Source organism: Pinus tabuliformis, chromosome 5_2 (genome assembly GCF_031772625.1).
Source record: "Pinus tabuliformis cultivar Carrire ecotype Pingquan chromosome 5_2, CPIR1, whole genome shotgun sequence".
NCBI classification, from domain to species: Eukaryota; Viridiplantae; Streptophyta; class Pinopsida; order Pinales; family Pinaceae; genus Pinus; species Pinus tabuliformis.
This window is the reverse complement of record NC_142306.1, coordinates 757906876-757927420: the sequence shown is the minus strand read 5'-3', so window position 1 is coordinate 757927420 and position 20545 is coordinate 757906876. Positions and strand designations below refer to the sequence as shown.

General features: G+C 34.5%; 1 protein-coding gene across 1 annotated transcript; it reads left to right on the top strand.

The window, feature by feature from the left end:
• Nucleotides 1-961: 961 nt before the first annotated feature.
• Nucleotides 962-16644, top strand: LOC149161488 (cinnamoyl-CoA reductase 1-like). The gene is made up of 8 exons (XM_089434896.1): nt 962-1024; nt 1251-1397; nt 15066-15196; nt 15317-15533; nt 15658-15843; nt 15919-16081; nt 16190-16382; nt 16497-16644. The coding sequence occupies exons 1-8, from the start codon at nt 962-964 to the stop codon at nt 16642-16644; spliced, it is 1248 nt and encodes a 415-aa protein (XP_089291022.1).
• The last annotated feature ends 3901 nt before the right edge of the window (nt 16645-20545 follow it).

Genomic DNA, 20545 nt, shown 5'->3' with positions numbered 1-20545 from the left:
AATACAATGCCACACTGGGGCAGCAACAACTGCAAAATTCTTCACTCTTCACTAAAATACATGTTCAGAATTTACACAATGATGTAGATGCTAGCTTCAGGCCCTATCGCACATCACAAATAGTGGCTACTTTATTTGGGATAAAATGATCACTCCACATGCATAGTTCTTCCCAGTCACTTGTGTCGTATATGCTGGAAAATTGGATCATCTCCCAACGCATAACAAGGATCAGTGTCAACGACGTAGGAAGTCGGAAGATAACTAGCTAATGTATATGAGAAGAAGGTGGTAATGTGGCGACAATCTCAAACATTGGATGCCACTGCTATGATTCTAGCCACAAGAATAAAACAGCTACCCGTCAGAAGGACCATACATGCTACCACGTTTCAGAGAGGAACCTGCGTATGTGCCCTCAATAGTGTCACCAAGTGCAAGGTTGTTTTGAGGCGAACATGGGGTGAAAACATAGCTTATGCCAACACCGATAGAAGGAATTTACAGGCTTGTATTATGATAATCGCTCCATCTCCGTTTTCCGATGGTCAAATGTTGAGAGGTATTGCACGTACGAGAAAATAATATTAGTAGGAGAGTGCACAACTACGGATTAGTTTGAAGTTTTAATGTGAAGGAAACAATCAATCAAAACGACATAAGGAACGACCAATTAATTTTAGAAACTGAGGTTTCCTATCACATCCTTTTGTGCAAATCAGTACCAATTCAACATGCTTAGTTACATCTTCCTTTCTGGTCATACTGGGTCTATAATGCCTCTTGATTACCACCAGAACAATGAATATCTTATCTTGCTCATGCCATGGGAGAAGTGGAATTCGTTACTGGGGCTTTAATCAGGGTGCATGCACAAGATACCTCGAAGGTGTTTGTGTCTTCCATCCCCAGTACTAATCGTTTGGTCATCGGCCTCTACCAACCCCTGGAGTAATGGAACATGGCCAAGAACAAGAGTTTGACCAGTCTTGCTCTTGAAGGTGTTGCATCAGCTACTTCTAAGGTAGCAAAGATGGTTATTCCAGCAAGTCACGTCAACAAGTGTGATTATGGGTTTCAGAATCCCATAGATAACTCGAGCAAAGAAACGACATCCCAAGCAGAAGCTCAAGGGTTTCATGGATTCGACATTGAAGGATGAGTATCCGTTGGATGTGGCTTTCGCTATGGCAGAGCTAGCCAGGGCGTGCGTGAATGAGGATTTGAATCGCTGGTTCTGTCTACCATAGCGTAATCGACAAAACCCCGGTGGTCGTGATGCAGATTCAGGGCGACATCTCTCAGCAAATTGGGTTTCTTCAAAAACTGAAGCATTTCAATGTGGTGCACCTCTCAGGGTTCTGTGTGACGGAAAGCCGTTCATATCTGGTATTCGAGTATGCCGACAATGGCTCACTCGCCGACTATTTATAGAGAAATTCGGTGCGACATTGATAGACTGTTAAGGTAGGCCCAGATAAGCAGTAATAATGTACCGCAGATGATTCTTTGCAAGGAAACTCTATTTTCAGGAAGAGCGGGTGTTTATGAATTAGGAGCAGTTATGAACTAGCTATGAACTAGAAATAAAACGTTCAAGTTTTGCAGAAAGAAACTAAATTTGGGAAAGAAACATTGTACGCAGTCTGTTGGGGCATTTGAAATGTCAGAGGAGTTACATTATATAAAACTAATTTGAGACCTGTGCTCTGACCAAAAGAGCATTTGCTGCAATTTCACTGACAGAGAGAGGAATGTTTGCTGGCTTGATGGGTGATACGATGACACACTAATAATTCTTCTGATTCATGGGCAGAGAACAGTGGGCAAGTTTGATGGATAGTAGCAGAACTGACAGGTTGCACCTAAAATTTAGCTGAGAAAACATTCATGAAATGCAGAAGTCATGGCAGAAATAACCTACACAGAAAGACTAAAAAAAATGGCTCAAATTAATTATGTGGGGCAGGAATATGCCTGCTCTGATACCATGTTACACACACATGGGTAGCACTAGAATATGAAAGATAAAACATGAGAGTATGATTTTTATTAACAAGAGATATACATTTATAGTACATGGTTTGACCATTGGGTTTCACATCCCAAGGTCTCTTGGACTTCTTTTTGTCTATTCGGCTTCCACACTAACCCATTGAGGATTAGGTGTCCAACAATAATTTAGTTAATTTTTATGATTTAAATTTAGGCAATGTGAGATTTACTATAAAGTAAGTGTTTTGATGTTGATCACATTGATGCCTATCATTGTTTACTAAATTATTACGAAAATATTAATACAATAAGAAATACTAAAATAATTATGTTTTGGAAATATAGATTTATTTTAAGATATTTTTAGGTTAAAGTTTATTTGATTAATATCATTTGTAAATATACATTCTTATATGTTCTAGACATTTATATCTTACTTGATACTAATAACTATTATTTCATAGATTAAATCAGAATTGATTCACGATCTCTATTTAAAAAGAGTGAAGGGATAATATATGGGAGGTTGGGGGGGAATCATTTTATGTACAATTTTTCTTTTGTACTAATATATTGGTTCAAGTGATTATATTAACTATGGCCATAGATTATTTTCCTCTTAAATATTTTCAATTAAGTATTATGATATTTGATTTGGCTATGTGAATGGTTGGTTAATACATTCACATTGTGTGGAATACTTTATTAATAAAATGTGTCTTAGGATAAGCTCATTGTTCTATTATGTCAATAAGGTTACTTTTAGTTGTAAATGATTTGAGATATATTCTTTGAATATGTCATTTAATTTTTTTTTATTAAGATAATATTTTCTATTTTCTATTTTTATTCTTGGTATACAAATGTTGTTTCTCATGTGCTATGTGTGATATCAACAAATAAAAAATAAAGACAAATTTATGGTCATGATTATTGTAAAATAATGTCATAGTTCCTAATTGACAAGGGAACTATGAACAACAAAGGAATGATTTCTGAGTTCATAGTTCATGAGGGTCAAAATTCTCGAGGTCATAGTTACTATGCGTCATATTTCCTAAGGGTTAAAGATCTCAAGTTCATAGTTCTTGTATGTCATAGTTACTATGGTGATAGTTCTTGTCGGTCTTATTTTCTATTAGTTAGAGATCCCAATGATAAGAAATCTCATAAAATTTCTTCAATGAGATTCAATGAAGTGCTCATTACAAATTGAGAGGGAGGGAAATTTAAATAGAGAGAGAGAGAGACCAGAAAATGTGTAAATGGGAATAGAGAGATAGAGAGTGTTGGAAATAAATTAGTCATAATGATATAAACAACAATTACATCAATATGATTCCATTCCTTCAAATTCCACAATACGAGGGTTTTCAAATTCCATAAAAGTAACGTTTTCAAATTGCACAAAAGTAATGTCTTCAAATTTCACTTCAATATACATCCAAAAACATCGCCAACTTGTGATGCATGGTCAATATGGTGTGTTTACTCACATTTTCTAATTATGCACTCAAATTTGAACTCACTATGTTGGAGCTTCCACATTCCACATTGGTAGGGTTTTCAAATTCCATAAAGCTAAGGTTTTCATAGTGGATAAGACTAAGGTTTTCAAATTGCATAATTATATTTCCTAATAATGCACACACACTTTTGAGCGATGCTAATCAGGTAGCCTCGTTGGGGTCCTAGTTGGTAGCTTGGGCATTACAGAGCCTAGACAAAAAGGAACATGTGTGAACTCCTAAGAACGAGCACACATTATTGTGGGCATGTTTTCCTCAGATAGCCCCTCCTCCAATTCTGGGGTAATCATTCTTGTGCAAGTTCCCTTAGTTGATTCTCACTAGTTTTGTCAATTGGGCATAGTCCTTCTCAAACTTTCATTATAGAACTTCTCACAACATTCCTTCATACACTTCATGCTAAGTGTTTTATCATTAGTTTACATAGTTTCTTTCTTTTATCACATATGTGATTCGAGAACCACTTGCCACATGCTTATTTACAATATAAAAATAGAGTGCTAAGTTATTTCATCATGACTATTCCCTATTTACAAAAGTCTCCATCATGTTTTGGTTGATTTCTTACACTTGTTTGAGAAACTTCCACATATTTAACTTTATATATCTATATATTACTCTTTTATGTTTATCTCATCATTCTAGATTTGTCATGGTTATGGGCACTGCAATAGGTCATCATCATTCATTTCTTAAAACCCCATTTCTTTATACTATTTTTCTATCTTCTCATAGGTTTGTATTCTTTGAGGGGTAATTTTGTTCCAATTTTGACTTCATTCAAATGTAATTTATGGAATTGCGATACTATTTCTCATTTATAATTTCTCTTACTTCAGATTTAATTATTATATTGTTCTTCATCTATCTCAATTATTTCAGAGTGGAAGAATTAAATGAATCAACTTGTACGGTCTTTTTTATCAATGGGTCCTAATTTCAAATATTTATGTATGAATTCTTCCAAAGCCATTTTGAGGCATTAAACAATTTTGTCTGTGGTAAAAAAAATATTTTTTGTGCAATACCATCTGGTACTTGAAGTTTTTATGCAAAACTTATGCCTCTCGCAAGTTGATATACCATACTGACCACCATGGTACAAGTCAATGTCACATTAATCCCTGTTACTCATGCATATGGGGCTATCCATGTGTGGAATTTAAAAAAGACTCTAGAAGCTCCAAAATCGTAACTCTAGTTGAGGTTTGAGGGAGTCAAACCTTTCATATAGTTAGCTATTGGGTTATGTTAAATACTAGGCCACTAGGAGGAGTAGGGGTTACATTTCATGTTATTATATTATCTTCCATATTTGAGAAAATAAATTGGGAGTGGGATGTTAGAGAGAATAAAAAAGGGCTTGAGATTTTGTAGCAACTTTATAGCCATAGGTCTTAGGTAACCCTATAGAGGGTACCTCTTTCTTTGTATCTACACATTTTTCCATACTAGAGAATAGAGATCAAATCAACCTCACCTTCTAGCTAGGTTTCTCCCATAAGGATTTCCCAAGGGAAAAAATGTGCTTATTTTGGTTATTGTCTGTATTTGTTTTCACTCTATATTTCTTGAATTTCAAATAATTTATATTTAAGCATACAAACAATAAATAAAGAATCTGAGATCTAAAAAGAATTAATATTCGCAGCAAAAAAATTCAATATTTCTTAGATCTATTATGATGAATTCTTCCAATGGAATATCCACGATAATTTACTGATCATCTCCACATGTTGCTTAAACGACTAGTGTCTTCTTTACTACCACATGTTAAGTCGATTAGTTTAACATATTATGTGATTATATGTTACGTCATCTTTGATGTCCTTTTCTTAATGTCCATAGTTAGGCTTTTATCTCCATTCCTCCTATCTTCAAAATGCAACTTCCCCAAAGCAAGAAAATACAATAACCATTAATTAGGAGTTAGGACCAACAATCGTCTTGAAGCCATTTTATATTTCAACCCATCATTCATATCAACTCGAATTGCATTTTCAAACTCTGCCATGATCATGAAAAGTAAGAAAATGTTCGGTAAAAATCACATCATCAGAGTTATGTCGGCGCGTTTCGAACCAACTAGTGTGGTTTATCTCCAATACAAGATAAAGAACCATATATTGGCATTCAATTAAATAGATGAATAGAAAAAATTTAGTCATTATAATATAACAATTAGATTTGATTGAATAAATAATATTTTAATATAAGGAAATAATTGTTAGAATATAGTTGTTAATATTGGCCACGATTGCCAAGTTGTTACTCTCATTAATCATATAAAAAGATTCTATTATGAGGACAAGTATAAAAGACAAATAATACATAAAATATTTGCTAACATTTATTTTCCCACACATTACAACTATTTATTGGTCGTATCTATATTCCATTGCCCTTGTAGCACTAAATAAGGTTCCAAATTCCTTTATCCCCCATTAATTAACTACATAAACCTCATTGTGTCTAAAATATAATAATAAACCTTTATATTCACATAAAATTACTCATATTCATGAAGTCATATAATTTCAATTTACTTTTGTTTTTTAATGGTTATACACATTTATCAATATTAACCAAATTATCCTCATCATAACTTAGTCGAGAATAGTAAAATTAATATTTAAACAAAAATATAAATCACAATAAAGATTAATGTAAAATGTTTCCCAAAAATTTCAAATGAAAACATTAACTTCTTACATATTAACTTGTTGCATGTCTTACTTTTTTTTAACTTGTTATAGAATATTTGAATTCATTTTAATCATTCTTCCGAATTGTGGAATATGCAATTCTCTAACTTTAAAATGTTGTTAAAACCATTACACTAAATTATATCTTAACAAATATCATATAAATACATTACCAATTAAATAAAAATAGAAATAAAATAAATCTCATTTAAAAATATTATTAATTAAATGAAAATAACAATAAAACACAAAAAAATTAACAATTATGCTTTACCAAATGTATCATGAAAACATGTAAATCATAATAATTGGAAAATATTAAAAGAACATTACCAAGTCAGAATTTATAACAAGAGATCAATAAAAAGGTACTCGTTCACTTTATAAATAATTTATTTTCCTCTTTTAATTTTGCTTCAATATTTTATTTAATCACTAGGTGTCTTATATATAAGAAGAAGTTATACAATATGGATGCAAATGTTGAAAATAACAACAAGAAATGCTAAAAAAAGAAGTGTTAAAAATAACACTGTTATAAATAGCATTTCAGGATACATTCCAATTTTAGTTAGTCCCTAAACTAAAATTGAGAATTAAAATTCGAAGTTGATCTTAGCAGTTGTTTGTAAGATAATTAATTAATTCATCTTGAGTTAATTAGTTGTAGAAAATCAAACATGAAGTCTATGTGAAGACATGCAATAGTTTCCCCTTTGATTGAGGAAGCCATCCCTCGATTTAGGAGATCAAGATGAGTTGTACTTTGAGTTGTAATTAGTTAGCTCATTTAACTGAGTTAATTCCAGTTAGATTAGTTCCAACAGTTTGTGGAACTGATTTTAAGTTTAGTTAGTTAATACATGCATGCATGTAACTACTGCACTTCAGGTAATTGAATAATCTCTCATAAATAACTCATGCATGTTAGTTCAGTTAGAGACCCAGTTGAGATCAAATGATGGGACAATGTACTATCATTACAGAAATATTCCATTGAGGATATCTCTTGCATGCAGAAGGAATTCATTCCTTGAGGATTGCACAGTTGTTTCTGAGTTTTGATGAGTGTGTGATGGGGGAATTCACACAGGTGGCAGCACTGGACCCCAAGAGAAACTGCGCAAGGAAGTAGGAGGCTTGGAGGATTGGAGGAAGGCATGTGTTGTGTCTATTCAGTCTATGAGCAGCATTGAGGGATTGTACTAAGAGCTGGATAGCTTGTGAGCTAATGCTTTGTGTAATCCGGACATATTTCCACTTGTATGATAATACAGAGATCGGGGTTTTTAGCTGAGGCTTTCCCCAGAGTATTCTTCTGTGTTCATGTGTGATTGATTTATCATTCTCTATTATATGTGTTCTAATTGATCTTGCTCAAAATCAATTAAGCTTCCGCAAGTTTGTTTGTAGAAGTAGACTAAGTATTTTTCTTTATTATGTTGCATTATCAGGTGATCTACAGTGGGAAATTCTACATGGTATTAGAGCAAAGGTGATCAAACCAAAGAACAGTATACAAAGAAGGGAGAAGTTCGAAGTTCGAAGTTCCTGATTATAGAATTTGAATTCTTATCACATCTCAAATTTCACCAATGGCATTCAACAGTTTGAGACTCGAGTATGCCCTTGATGGCAGCTCAAATTATATAGCCTAGAAATATTGCATGGAAGCGTTATTAGAGGACAACGGTCTAAAGGAATTCATTGATCAAGAAGTCCCCAAGCCAACAGCAACTAATGTCCAAGAATTAGCGGAATGGAAGAAATGTGTGGCTAGAGTGAGGAGAATCCTTTTGGAGGGAGTTCGAGACCACATAGTCTCAAGTCTCCATGGGAAGGAGACACCATTTTCAATGTGGAAAACATTGAAGGATCTATATCAGAACAACAGCGATCAAAGGAAGCTGGCAATGAAAGACAAGCTTCGAAAAATCAAGTGTAAACAGGGCGACACGATATCTACATATCTGAAAAAGCTCACCACCTGCAGGGATGAGCTTGGAAGTGTAGGGATCATGACAACCGATGATGACATGGTGAGTCTTGCTCTCCTCAGTCTTCCTAAGAGCTGGCATAGCTACCAAGATTCAATAAATGGAAGAGAGAAACTGCTAGATTGGGAACGACTTTGGTCGGATCTGATGCAGGAGGAGAAAAGAAGAAGCACCAGAGATGGATCTTCATCAAAGCAAGATGATGAAGAAAATCTAGCCTTAGTAAGTAAGGCGAGGAAAGGGAAAGGGAAGGTGTCCCATTCCAAATCCAGTTCTTCCCATGGTGGGAAGAAGTTTGACAAATCAAAAGTGAGATGCTTTCATTGTCATGAGGTGGGTCATTATGCCACGAATTATCCACAGAAGAAATCCAAGAAGGGATCCTCGAAGGGATCAAATGGTGAGGCACTAGCCTCACAGTTCGAATTGGATTTCTCCCTCATCGCATGCATGGTTTCATTTATGGTGGGATGTGTTTGGTACCTGGACAGTGGAGCTTCATTCCACATGACCGACGACAAGAATCTTTTCAATACCTTGGAGGAGAAGGATCTCCAGATGCGGATTGAGATGGGCGATGATGGAAAGTACTATGTTTCAGGTGAAGGTACGGTTGTGTTTCAAAGGGAGCATGGAGCTCCTATCACCTTGACTGATGTAAATTATGTACCGGGTTTGAAGAAGAATCTTGTGTTTGTCGCTATGCTGGAAGACAAAGGCTATGATGTAGTTTTTAGTAAAAGAAAGGCATTCTTGAGGCATATTGGCATTGGATAGATGAAGAGGATTAGGATTCGAGTAAAGAATCTCTACAAGCTGGAGGTAGACAACTGTGCTGCATTGAGTTCCAAAGCAGAGTTGGTGTAGAGCCAAGATGTTTGCGAGCTATGGCATAGAAGATTGGGCCACTTGCACCATGGGGCCTTGAAGATCATATAGCAGGTTTCTGCTGGACTTCCCAAGGGAAAACTGGAGTAGACAGATACATGCAAAGGTTGTACCTTGGGTAAGTATGCGAAATATTCCTTTTAGGATCGAGACAACAGAGCTGGAACAATCCTGGAGCGAGTTCACATAGATGTGTGTGGACCATTCTCTACAACATCCACCGCTAAACAAAGGTACTATGTTATTTTTATTGATGATTTTTCTCATAGATATTGGACATACTTTATGCAGAAGAAGGATCAGACCTTCTCGAGGTTTTGTGAGTTTAAAGCCTTGGCAGAGAAAGAATCTGGAAATAAAATAAGGGCTTTGCATAGCAACAATGGTGGAGAGCATGTCTCCCAAAAGTTTAAGGACTTCTGCGCAGCAGAAGGAATTAAACAGGAGTTGAAGACACCCCATAACCCACAGCAGAATGGGGTGGTTGAAAGGAAGAATAGATCAATTGTGGGAGCAGCTCGAGCGATGTTGCATGACCAAAGCCTACCACTTCATTTGTGCACTGAGGCATGTAATACAACAGTATACTTGTAGAACAGAAGCCCGCATCATATACTGGGGATGAAGACACCAATGGAAGCCTTTTCCGAGAAGCGACCAGATGTGAGTCACTTTAGTATCTTTGGATCATCGGTTTATTGCCATGTGACTAAAGATGCCCGGAAGAAGCTATATCCAACAACTGAGTTGGGGATACTTGTGGGGTACACTGATACACCCCACAACTATGGGGTGTTCTTGCCTACCAATCAGAGGACAGTGGTATGTAGAGATCTGAAGTTCAATGAGCAGAAAGCCATGCGAGTATCACTTGAGATGGAGCTCAAGTTGCATGGAGAGGAGGAACTTTCAGTTCCTAAGGAGGAGGAGCCTCAGACTGATGCGGAGTAGCCGCTTGCAGAGGATCCGAGAGTGGAGACATCCACTCATGTTGAATCTTCTAGAGATGGGTAGAAACGCTCAAGGGAAGCTGATAGGTTGATGATGGATGCTTGAGAGAATGTGGGACAGACATCTTCTCAGCGCAAACAAAGGAGGTCACTCGATTGGTACACTGGTTACATGGCCCTAGTTGGGGAGTGTGTAGAGACTGAACCTTCTTCTTCTGAGGAAGCAGTGCAGAAACCAGTTTGGGTTGATGCAATGGTGGAGGAGTACGACTCCATCATTTGGAACTGTGTTTGGGATGTTGTCCCAAGATGGAGGACAAGTCAATAGTGAGTTCCCAATGGCTTTACAAGGTAAAGTAGGCAGCTGATGGCAGTGTTGAGAAACATAAGGCAAGGTTTGCTGTTCGTGGTTTCTCACGGGTCGAGGGGATCGACTACAATGAGACTTTTTCTCGTGTAGTAAGGTACTCATCTATCAGATTGATGTTGGCACTATCAGCTTAGATGGGTTGGAAGATCCATCAGATGGATGCGAAGATTGTGTTCCTCAATGGGAAGATTGAGGAAGAGGTGTACATTGAGCAGCCAGAAGGTTTTGAGACCTTCGATCATGAGTCACATGTGTCCTGACTCAAGAGGGCTTTGTATGGGCTGAAGCAAACACCTTGTGCTTGGTACACCAGGATCGACAGCTATTTCACCTGGTTGGGCTTCACCAAGAGTGAAGTAGATGCGAACCTTTACCACATCATGGTAGAAGGTAAGCCATTGATCATTGTTCTTTATGTGGATGATCTGATTTTGACTGGTGATGATCAGTTGATCAAGTCTTGCAAGTAGGACCTTGCAAGAGAGTTCAAGATGAAAGACATGGGTCTTATGCACTATTTTCTAGGCATGGAAGTGTGATAGAAAGATGGGGAAGTGTTTGTGTCTCAAGGCAGGTATGCCAATGAGATACTCAGGCGATTCCACATGGAGAAGTGCAAGCTCATACATACTCCTCTAGCTGGTAACTGGAGGAAGGAGGATGCTACTTCAGGTGAGGTAGTAGCTGCTACTGTTTATCGGCAGCTTGTGGGTACATTGATGTATCTAGTGAACACATGACCAGATTTGTGCTTTGTGGTGAACCAGCTGAGTCAAGCTATGGTTAAGCCTACCAAGCTATTTTGGAAGGCAACAAAGCATGTGCTAAGATACCTTAGAGGCACATCTCAGTATGGATTATGGTATAGACGAACAGAGGGAGTGAAGCTTCAGGGCTTCACAGATACAGATTGGGCAGGGAGTCCATCAGATAGGAAGAACACTTCAAGATGAATCTTCAACCTTGGTTCAGCTGCAATTTCTTGGTACAGCAGGAAACAGAGGTCAGCTGCACTTAGCTCAGCAGAGGCTGAATACATGGCTGCCAGTTAGGTAGTATGTGCAGCCATTTGGATGCAGAAGATTCTAGTTGGATTGATTGGTCAGAGGATGGATCCAACTGTGATCTACTGCGATAATCTGAGTTGTATCAAACTCTCTGAGAATTCAGTACTTCATGAAAGGTCCAAGAAAATTGATATCTGGTATCGTCATCTTCGAGATTGTGTGGTGAAGAGGATCATGTTGTTGCTATATGTTTCGACCGAGGAACATGATGTAGATATTTTAACTAAGGCATTGTCAAAATGCAAGTTCGTTCCACAGAGACAGGATTGGGGTGACTGATAATCCCTTTCTTATTGAGAGGGAGTGTTGAAAATAGCAACAAGAAATGCTAAAAATAGCACTGCCATAAATAAAATTTCGGGATACATTCTAATTTTAATTAGTCCCTAAACTAAAATTGAGAATTAAAAATCGAATTTGATCTTAGCAGTTGTTTGTAAAATAATTAATTAATTCATCTTTAGTTAATTAGTTGTAGAAAATAAAACATGAAGTCTATGTGAAGACATGCAACAGTTTCCCCTTTGATTGAGGAAGTTATCACTTGATTAAGGAGATCAGGATGAGTTGTACTTTGAGTTGTAATTAGTTAGCTCAGTTAACTGAGTTAAGTCCAGTTAGATTAGTTCCAATAGTTTGTGGAATTGATTGTGAGTTCAGTTAATTAATGCATGCATGCATGTAACTACTGCACTTTAGATAACTAAATATTCATTCATAAATAACTCATGCATGTCAGTTCAGTCAGAGACCCAGTTGAGATCAGATGATGGGACAGTGTACTATCAGTTGTAGGAATATTCCATTGAGGATATCTCTTGCATGTAGAAGGAATTCATTCCTTGAGGATTGCGCAGTTATTTCTGAGTTTTGATGAGTGTGTGATGTGGGAATTCACACAAGTGGTAGCTTTGGACCCCAGGAGAAATCGCGCAAGGAAATAGGAGGCTTGGAGGATTGGAGGAAGGAATATGTTGTGTCTATTCAGTATATGAGTAGCATTGAGGGATTGTACTAAGAGCTGGATAGCTTGTGAGCTAAAGCTTTGTGTAATCCAGACATATTTCCACTTGTATGATAATACAGAGATCGGGGTTTTTAGCTGAGGCTTTCCCCAGAGTATTCTTCTGTGTTCATGTGTGATTGATTTCTCATTCTCTGTTATATGTGTTCTAATTGATCTTGCTCAAAATCGATTAAGCTTCTGCAAGTTTGTTTGTAGAAGTAGATCAGGTATTTTGCTTTAGTATATTGCATTATCAGGTGATTTAGAGTGGGAAATTCTACAACAAATGGGTTTCTTAAAATTTCTTCTAACTTTAGCCAAAACCTCCACCTTCGACTGAAGTGAGGGTGGCATAAGGATGCCCAGTCTTGGCTAGACCATTGGGGAATAAAGAGGAGATCATCTTGGAGAATTCAGATAATATCAAAAATAATATTGCTTCCAAATTTAAAGAGAACTCATGGGAAAATAAAGAGTTAGAAGGAAAAAAGGAAAGTGCAATATTATAAGGAGGTGATCAACCCCCATCTAGAAAACCAAAATTATCTCTATATCTTGACTAGTGTTAAGATGAAAATGAACATTTCCAATATTAGAACTAATTCTCATGAGCTTCATAGTGAAATTAGGCATTGGTGAATTCTCAAAACACCATGGGATGAAAGAGTTTGTCACTTGTGCAGGAATTGGTGATTTATCAAACACCTTGGGATGAAAGATTTTGTCACCAATAATAGGAGGGTTGAAGATAAAAAAACAATTTCTCTTAGATTGTCCATCTTATAGTCACATTAATTTTTATTCTCTTAGATTGTCCACCTTATACTCACATTCAATCCCATTCAAACTTATAGGAATTACTAGTCACAGATTTCAACTTATTCAATTTTTTTCCACACAATCTAACATGTCTTCAAAAATTAGAACTCAGATGGAGGGGGAATTAAACCCACTAGCTACCACTACAGCTATTTATCTTTAACAACCTTCTTAACATTTTAACTCATAAAATATATGGTGATTTGGGAACCCTTCTCTCACTTCTTTTTGAGCATGTAAATAAAACGTTAAAGAATCATATTTAAGCTATTACCTTCTTAACGTCTGATAGACTATATAAGCCTTAGTGGGCATTAATCATCATAGTCATTATCATTATACATCCAAATTATCGTTTCACTCTTCTTAATATTATTATAATAATACCATAAATTTTTACTTTTATTTTTATATATAATAATTCAAAAACTCTATAATTAATCTTTTATTTTTTAAAATTTCATATTACTAGTAATTTATTTGTAGATTATTACTTGAATAATAGTTATCATTAATTTATAATAAATTTACCTAATTTTTAAATCCTAAATTTTCGAGAAATTAAAAACATATAATTTAATTATTAACTAGAAATAATTACATAATATTTATAATTTATTTAAACAAATTTTCAATTTTTTATATAAATCAATAGTTATAATGAAAATATTTAAAATCCAAAATAATCTTTATAAAATAAAATTTATTGAATTACACATTTTTTTTAAAATATATTAACTTGTACTAGATAAACAACTAGAATAACATCTTTGGTAAAAACAAATTATAAATAATAATTAATTATATATTATTAAAAGATTATAATTAAACAATTTAAAATTCAAATATTAAAATAGATATTCATTTCTCTATATTTAATAACAAATAATTAATTTAATTTATAACATAATAATATATTAATATAAAATAAAATCTCAAATCAATTATTTATATATATATAGACACACCAAGCAAAACTTAAAAATGATTACCACTATTATTATAGTCATGAACTTTACTACATCTTAATCACATATTGGAAGAAGTCAATATTTCATAGTCACCAACTTATAACTTCTTTAATCCACTCAATATTTTTTTTTGGGTTATTTTTCCAAGTGGATAGTAGCAGATTCCCATTTCATAGAAACTTAATTCCATCCCTGGAGCTATTGGCTAGACGGCGCTGAGACAACGACAGATGTCACACATACACAAGCTTCTTGTTGCAAAAGTTTTCGAGATAAACAATTCCGATAATGAATATCAATCTGCAATCGGGATAAGGGTTGCCGAAAAAAACATAATAGCTACACCGAGGCTAATTTTTCTAGTTTTCTTATCAAATTTCCAACTAAATCAACCCAAAAATATCTTAAGAACCCCGGCGATTCACGAGTCACGTCATTAGAGTACTGCCTGACAAATGCTCTCATCAATTTGCCGAGTATATTCGCCAACGAAATCAACCCAAAAAATCTTAAGAACCCGGCGATTCACGAGTCACGTCATTAGAGACTGCGTGACAAATGCTCTTATCAATTTGTCAAGTATATTCGCGTATTGTCAAGTATATCCACGGACGGCTGAAATTTCATGGCTATTCCTGCGTAGATGTGGCCTACCGAAATTTTCTTTCGCTTACCCCTCCAGGAAGCGTTAAAAAGGGTACATCTCCATTTCATTTCCACGATTCATTGTTCTAGTTATCTGATTCATCTCTGAGTTTCGGACTTCAGTTTCTGACACAAACCATGATATCAGATGAAATGAAGCTGAATGAGAACGAGAAAGGAGATGAAATAGTTTGCGTGACTGGGGCAGGGGGTTTCATTGCATCGTGGCTTATCAAGTTTCTCCTCACCAAGGGGTATATTGTCAGAGGAGCAGTTCGCACCAACCCAGCTGGTATATCCACTAATTACCAGTTTTCCTACTACATCGCATGATTTAATTATATTATTTGTTTTTGCATGGAACATGTATGTAGATATATTCTTACATCATATCTGGAAGTAGAGTTTCTGAAGAGATTTGACATGAGCGTAGATTATGGGAGGAAATATGAGCATTTGAGAGAGTTGGAAGGAGCAAAGGAGAGGCTTCAGCTGGTCAGAGCTGATATTCTTGATTACCAGAGCTTGCTTACAGTTATTCGAGGTTGCCATGGTGTCTTTCACATGGCTGCCGTTATCAACGACGACCCTGTAATTACTTCGTCTCTTCTTTCAATTCTCGTCATAATTCCAATTCCATGCCCTTGGTTTCAGCTGAAACGATTCTGATACCATTAGATATTGTTGATCATTGTTTTATAATTAATGAAAGCAGGAGAAAGTTATAGGGCCGGCGACGGAAGGGACGAGGAATGTGATGGAGGCTTGCGCAGAAACAGGGGTCAAGCGCGTTGTCTTTACGTCTTCTATCGGTGCAGTGTACATGGATCTTCACAGAGAACCACTTGCTATAGTCAATGATGACTGCTGGAGCGATTTGGACTACTGCATACAGACCAAGGTATTAATTAACTTATCAATTACTACATATAGAGGTTGAATCGGCTTACTAATTGGCCTCTCTTATGCATTACAGAATTGGTATTGCTATGCAAAAACATTGGCAGAGAAATCCGCATGGGAGATTTCCGAGAGAAGGAATTTAGAGCTTGTGGTGATTAATCCAGGCCTAGTTTTAGGTCCCTTGTTGCAGAACGCCATGAACCCCAGCACTGGTCATATTATGAAATACTTGTCAGGTGGGTATTGCTTAAAATTTATTTATATGTTATACTCAGTTCGTTCGTAATATGCACAGATGGTTTTTAATGATTTAATTGATATTCATAAATCTGGATGATGATCAGGATCTGCTAAGACGTATGCAAACTTAACACAGGTATATGTAGACGTGAGGGACGTGGCAAAGGCTCACATTTTAGTTTATGAAACGCCCTCAGCCAGTGGGCAAAGATATCTGTGCGCAGAATGCAACCTCCATCGAGCAGACCTGGTCCACATGTTGGCCAGAGAGTGCCCTCGCTGTTCCCACACTACCAAGTACGTACACACACTCAACTCTCACATAAAACATATTTCACTTTGGGTTCTGTCAAACTGTGTTATATTTAGAAACATAGAAGATAAATGAAGCTTGCAACTTCATGCGCGCAGGTGCTCAGACGAGAAAAATCCAAGAAAACAGCCATACAAGTTCTCCAATGAAAAGCTGAAGGATCTGGGCCTTTCGTTTACGCCTATGAACCAGTGCTTAGCAGATGCAGTGGCCAGCTTACACAACAGGGGCTTTCTTGAGCACTAAGTTAGAGGATAGGCTGACACCGCTGAAAGCCTTTATATCATCCTGTGGGATGTGAGAATCGTTGGAGTCGTCGTTACATTTCTTTTGCTGTAATAGAAACCGTTAAATAGCAACCAAAAAAACTCCAAAAGTTCTGTAGGCAGAGTCAAAAACTCCAAAAAGTCTCGTGGACAAGGCTTTTCTTTTTATATAAATGACTAGACAGCCAGATAAGTTAAATATTTGATTAAATTGCATGGTTGTATTATATTTATGTAGTTGATTAAATTGCATGGTTATATCATAATATATAATTACAGTGTGAACTTCTTAGACTAAGGGTTTCTTCTGCTAATTTTACATTTTATTTTTCAATTGTGTGTTATTTTAACTTTTTAAAGTTTAGAGTATTTTTTTTGTTTTTAAAAGTTATATGTATATAAATAAAATAATTAAAAAATTGTTTAATTAAATGAAATGTTTTTAGTTATAAAAAAAATAATCAAAATTAAATATACAATTAAGAATATATTTTTTTATTAAATTTCATTCCATAATTTTTTTCAAATCTATTCAAAGGTGGAGGTGGAGGTGGTGGAGGTGGAGGTGGTGGTGGTGGTGGATCCTAAAGGAACGAATTATTTAGTTTGATTTAAGATTTTATTCCTATGCTCAAAAAGCTTGGAGAGAAGCCTTCCGAGTTCACTATGATTTTGACATCGTAAAAGGCTAGGAAGGTCAGTGTTGCAATAGAAATTTTGAAACTGAGATCTAATGTGATTGCAAGCGGGGCACTCTAAGAGGAAGTGATTTTCATTCTCGATGTTCTTATTCTCACAGAGATCTAATGTGATTGCAAGCGGGGCACTCTAAGAGGAAGTGATTTTCATTCTCGATGTTCTTATTCTCACAGAGATGACAGACCTTTCCATCCATGGTGTTTTAGAAACTGTCCAACCACCCGTTTCACTATGGAGCTCATGAGAGTTCGTTAAAACAGAAAGATACTTTTGATCTTCTAGGGTGGGGTTGATGACCTCCTTATAATATCTTAATTTTCTTTTAGCTCCTAAATCTTTCTCACACCACATTTTTTTTTTGAACTTAGAAGTAATAATATTTTTAATGTTATTAATGTTTTGCAATGCAACATTCTTGTCGATCTCCCAAGCAATGCAACATTCTCGTCGATCTCCCAATGGTTTAACCAGGCCTTGGTGTCTTCATACCACCCTCGCTTGAGCCTTAGGTGGTTTTGGCTAGAATTTAAAGCTAGTTTATGAAGTCTATAGCCTCCCATGTTATTGAGTTTGTGCTTGTACAACAGAAGCCTAGTCATAGCTAACCTCTCCATAGGGTAATCGCCCACTTCTATAAGGAAAATACATCTCTCACATAATTTATATATGTATATATATAATGAAAAAAAATAAGATTAATCCTAACATAACTTAAATGTTTACCATGAGAAACAATGCACATTTTCTTATCACTTTTTCAGTCTCTACTTGTAATTTATTTGATAATTGTTATCCTATTTTAATATATTTGAAAGAAATACAATTTTAATTAAATAAAAAATAAATCGAAGAAATATATAAAATATATATAATTTTATTTATATATTTGTAAATTTTAATAATTAATTTAAAATGATTTTTTTAATTTAATTTATTATATTTAAAACAGTGGCACTTGATAAATCATAAATATTATCGCATAATATTATTTAAAGGAAAAAAATAATAAATATATACAAATTTATTTAATAACATTTAAATATCTAAATTAATTAGATTTAAAAATATTAAATCTTGAAATATCAAATACTATGAGAGATTAAATTTCTTCATTTATAACTTTTTTTTTTACTGTTTCAAAAAAGAGATTATTTAAATATTTTCTTTAGTTAAAGAAGAAATTGTCTCAAAATTATATAAAAAAAATTAAATATAAAAACAAATCATTTTAAAATTGAATATATAATTTATTAATTTTATGTTCATTATAATTTTTCAGAAATCATTCCTCCTTTATCCCAAAACCAATAAAATAATGTTATAAAGCAAAATTAAAACAAAAATATAAATCTATATAGCATATAACAACCATTCTAGATATCCCCATTTAACATATTCATCTCTCATGGATATATATCCTTTCAATGTCGTTATGCAGATACGCTGGCAGCTAGCTCTTGGGATAATCTATTTAATGAGGGGTTTGTCGAGAAAACGGGAGCATTTATTGTGAAGCTTCACAAAAAAAGGGCCGAATACATCAAGCAGATGAAGAAGCAATCTGTCCCATAGGCTATCTTTAGCCTCGTGGACGTTAAAATAATTTCTTTCTTTCTTTCTTTCATTATAAAAAAAGTTATATTATTTTTCCATATTCAAAAACACACTCTAATGAAATCATTTTACTTTTAAAAATAAAAATGATATTAAATTATTTTAATCAATAAAGAAAGATTATTAATAAAAATAATTGTACATTTTTTTCTATTAATCAATTCATTATTAAAATATTTTAATATAATTTTTTTATGTATATTAAAATTTGATATTAAATTGTTTTACTCAATTTAAATATTAAAAAATTTAATTTGTGATATATATAAAAAAAAATTATTATGATTTTATTTTTAGATATTATATATTATTAGATATTATATATTAAAGATATTGTTACTTCTAAGTTCAAAGAAAAAATGTGGTGTGAGAAAGATTTAGCGGCTAAAAGAAAATTAAGTTATTATAAGAAGATCATCAACCCTACCCTAGAAGATCAAAAGTATCTCTCTATTTTAACTAGCTCAAAGAAGAAAATTAATATAGCAAAGATTAGAACGAATTCTCATGAGCTCCATAGTGAAACAGGTCGTTGGGCAGTTCCTAAAACGCCATGGATGGAAAGGATCTGCCATATATGTGAGAATAGGAACATCGAGGATGAAAACCACTTCCTCTTAGAGTGCCCCGCGTACAATCACATTAGATCTCAGTTTCACAATCTTTGTTACAATACTGACCTTTCTAGCCTTTTACAATGTCAAAATTATAGTGAGCTCGGGAGGCTTCTCTCCAAGCTTTTTGAGCATAGGAATAAAATCTTAAATCAAAATAAATAATTTGTTTCTTGAGGTACGATAGACCATTGTTTGGTCTCAGCGGACATTAAACATCATCATCATTAATTTGATATTAAACATATTTATATTGGAAATTTTCTTTATATAAGGGTAATATGAAATTATTTTAGTTAAAGTAGAAATTAAAATATTTTAATTATGATCAATATTAAAAGATAAAAATAAAAAAGAAATATTATTACTTTTTTTAATGCTATTTATTAACTCATGTTGAGTATGAAAAAAATTACACAAATTTCTTATTCTGAATTATAAAATGTTTTTTTGAGACCAATTAAAAACTCATGCAAAAATTAGAATATTTATTAATTAACTTTATAAATATTGCAATATCAATGATGTTTGTACAATAAAAGTTGTTTTATTGATTAATAATTAATATATGATTTATATGAAGGCTTAATATTTGATGTTTTGTAATTATATTATAATAATAATTTAAAGTTATTAATCAGTCAAAGCTAGAATCTAGACTATAAAAGACAAGCAGAGGAAACAAAAAAAAACGTATGCTTACCTTCATTAAACCAGCATTTGTCCTGGTCACCTTACATAGAGCCAAAGCAAATTCGAACCACTCCTGAATGGTGACAGCCATTAGTTAGCCACCAAACCAGTCGAAAGATGGAAGAAGAAACTAAAATCAAGTCACATGGGAAACTTGAACAATGTAAAGGTAGGTGGTTAGGATACCTTGCGGTGACAAGTTAATTGATGTTGCCATAGCCAACCTGAAACCCGTAGGCCAAACTATTTGTAGAGTGGCAA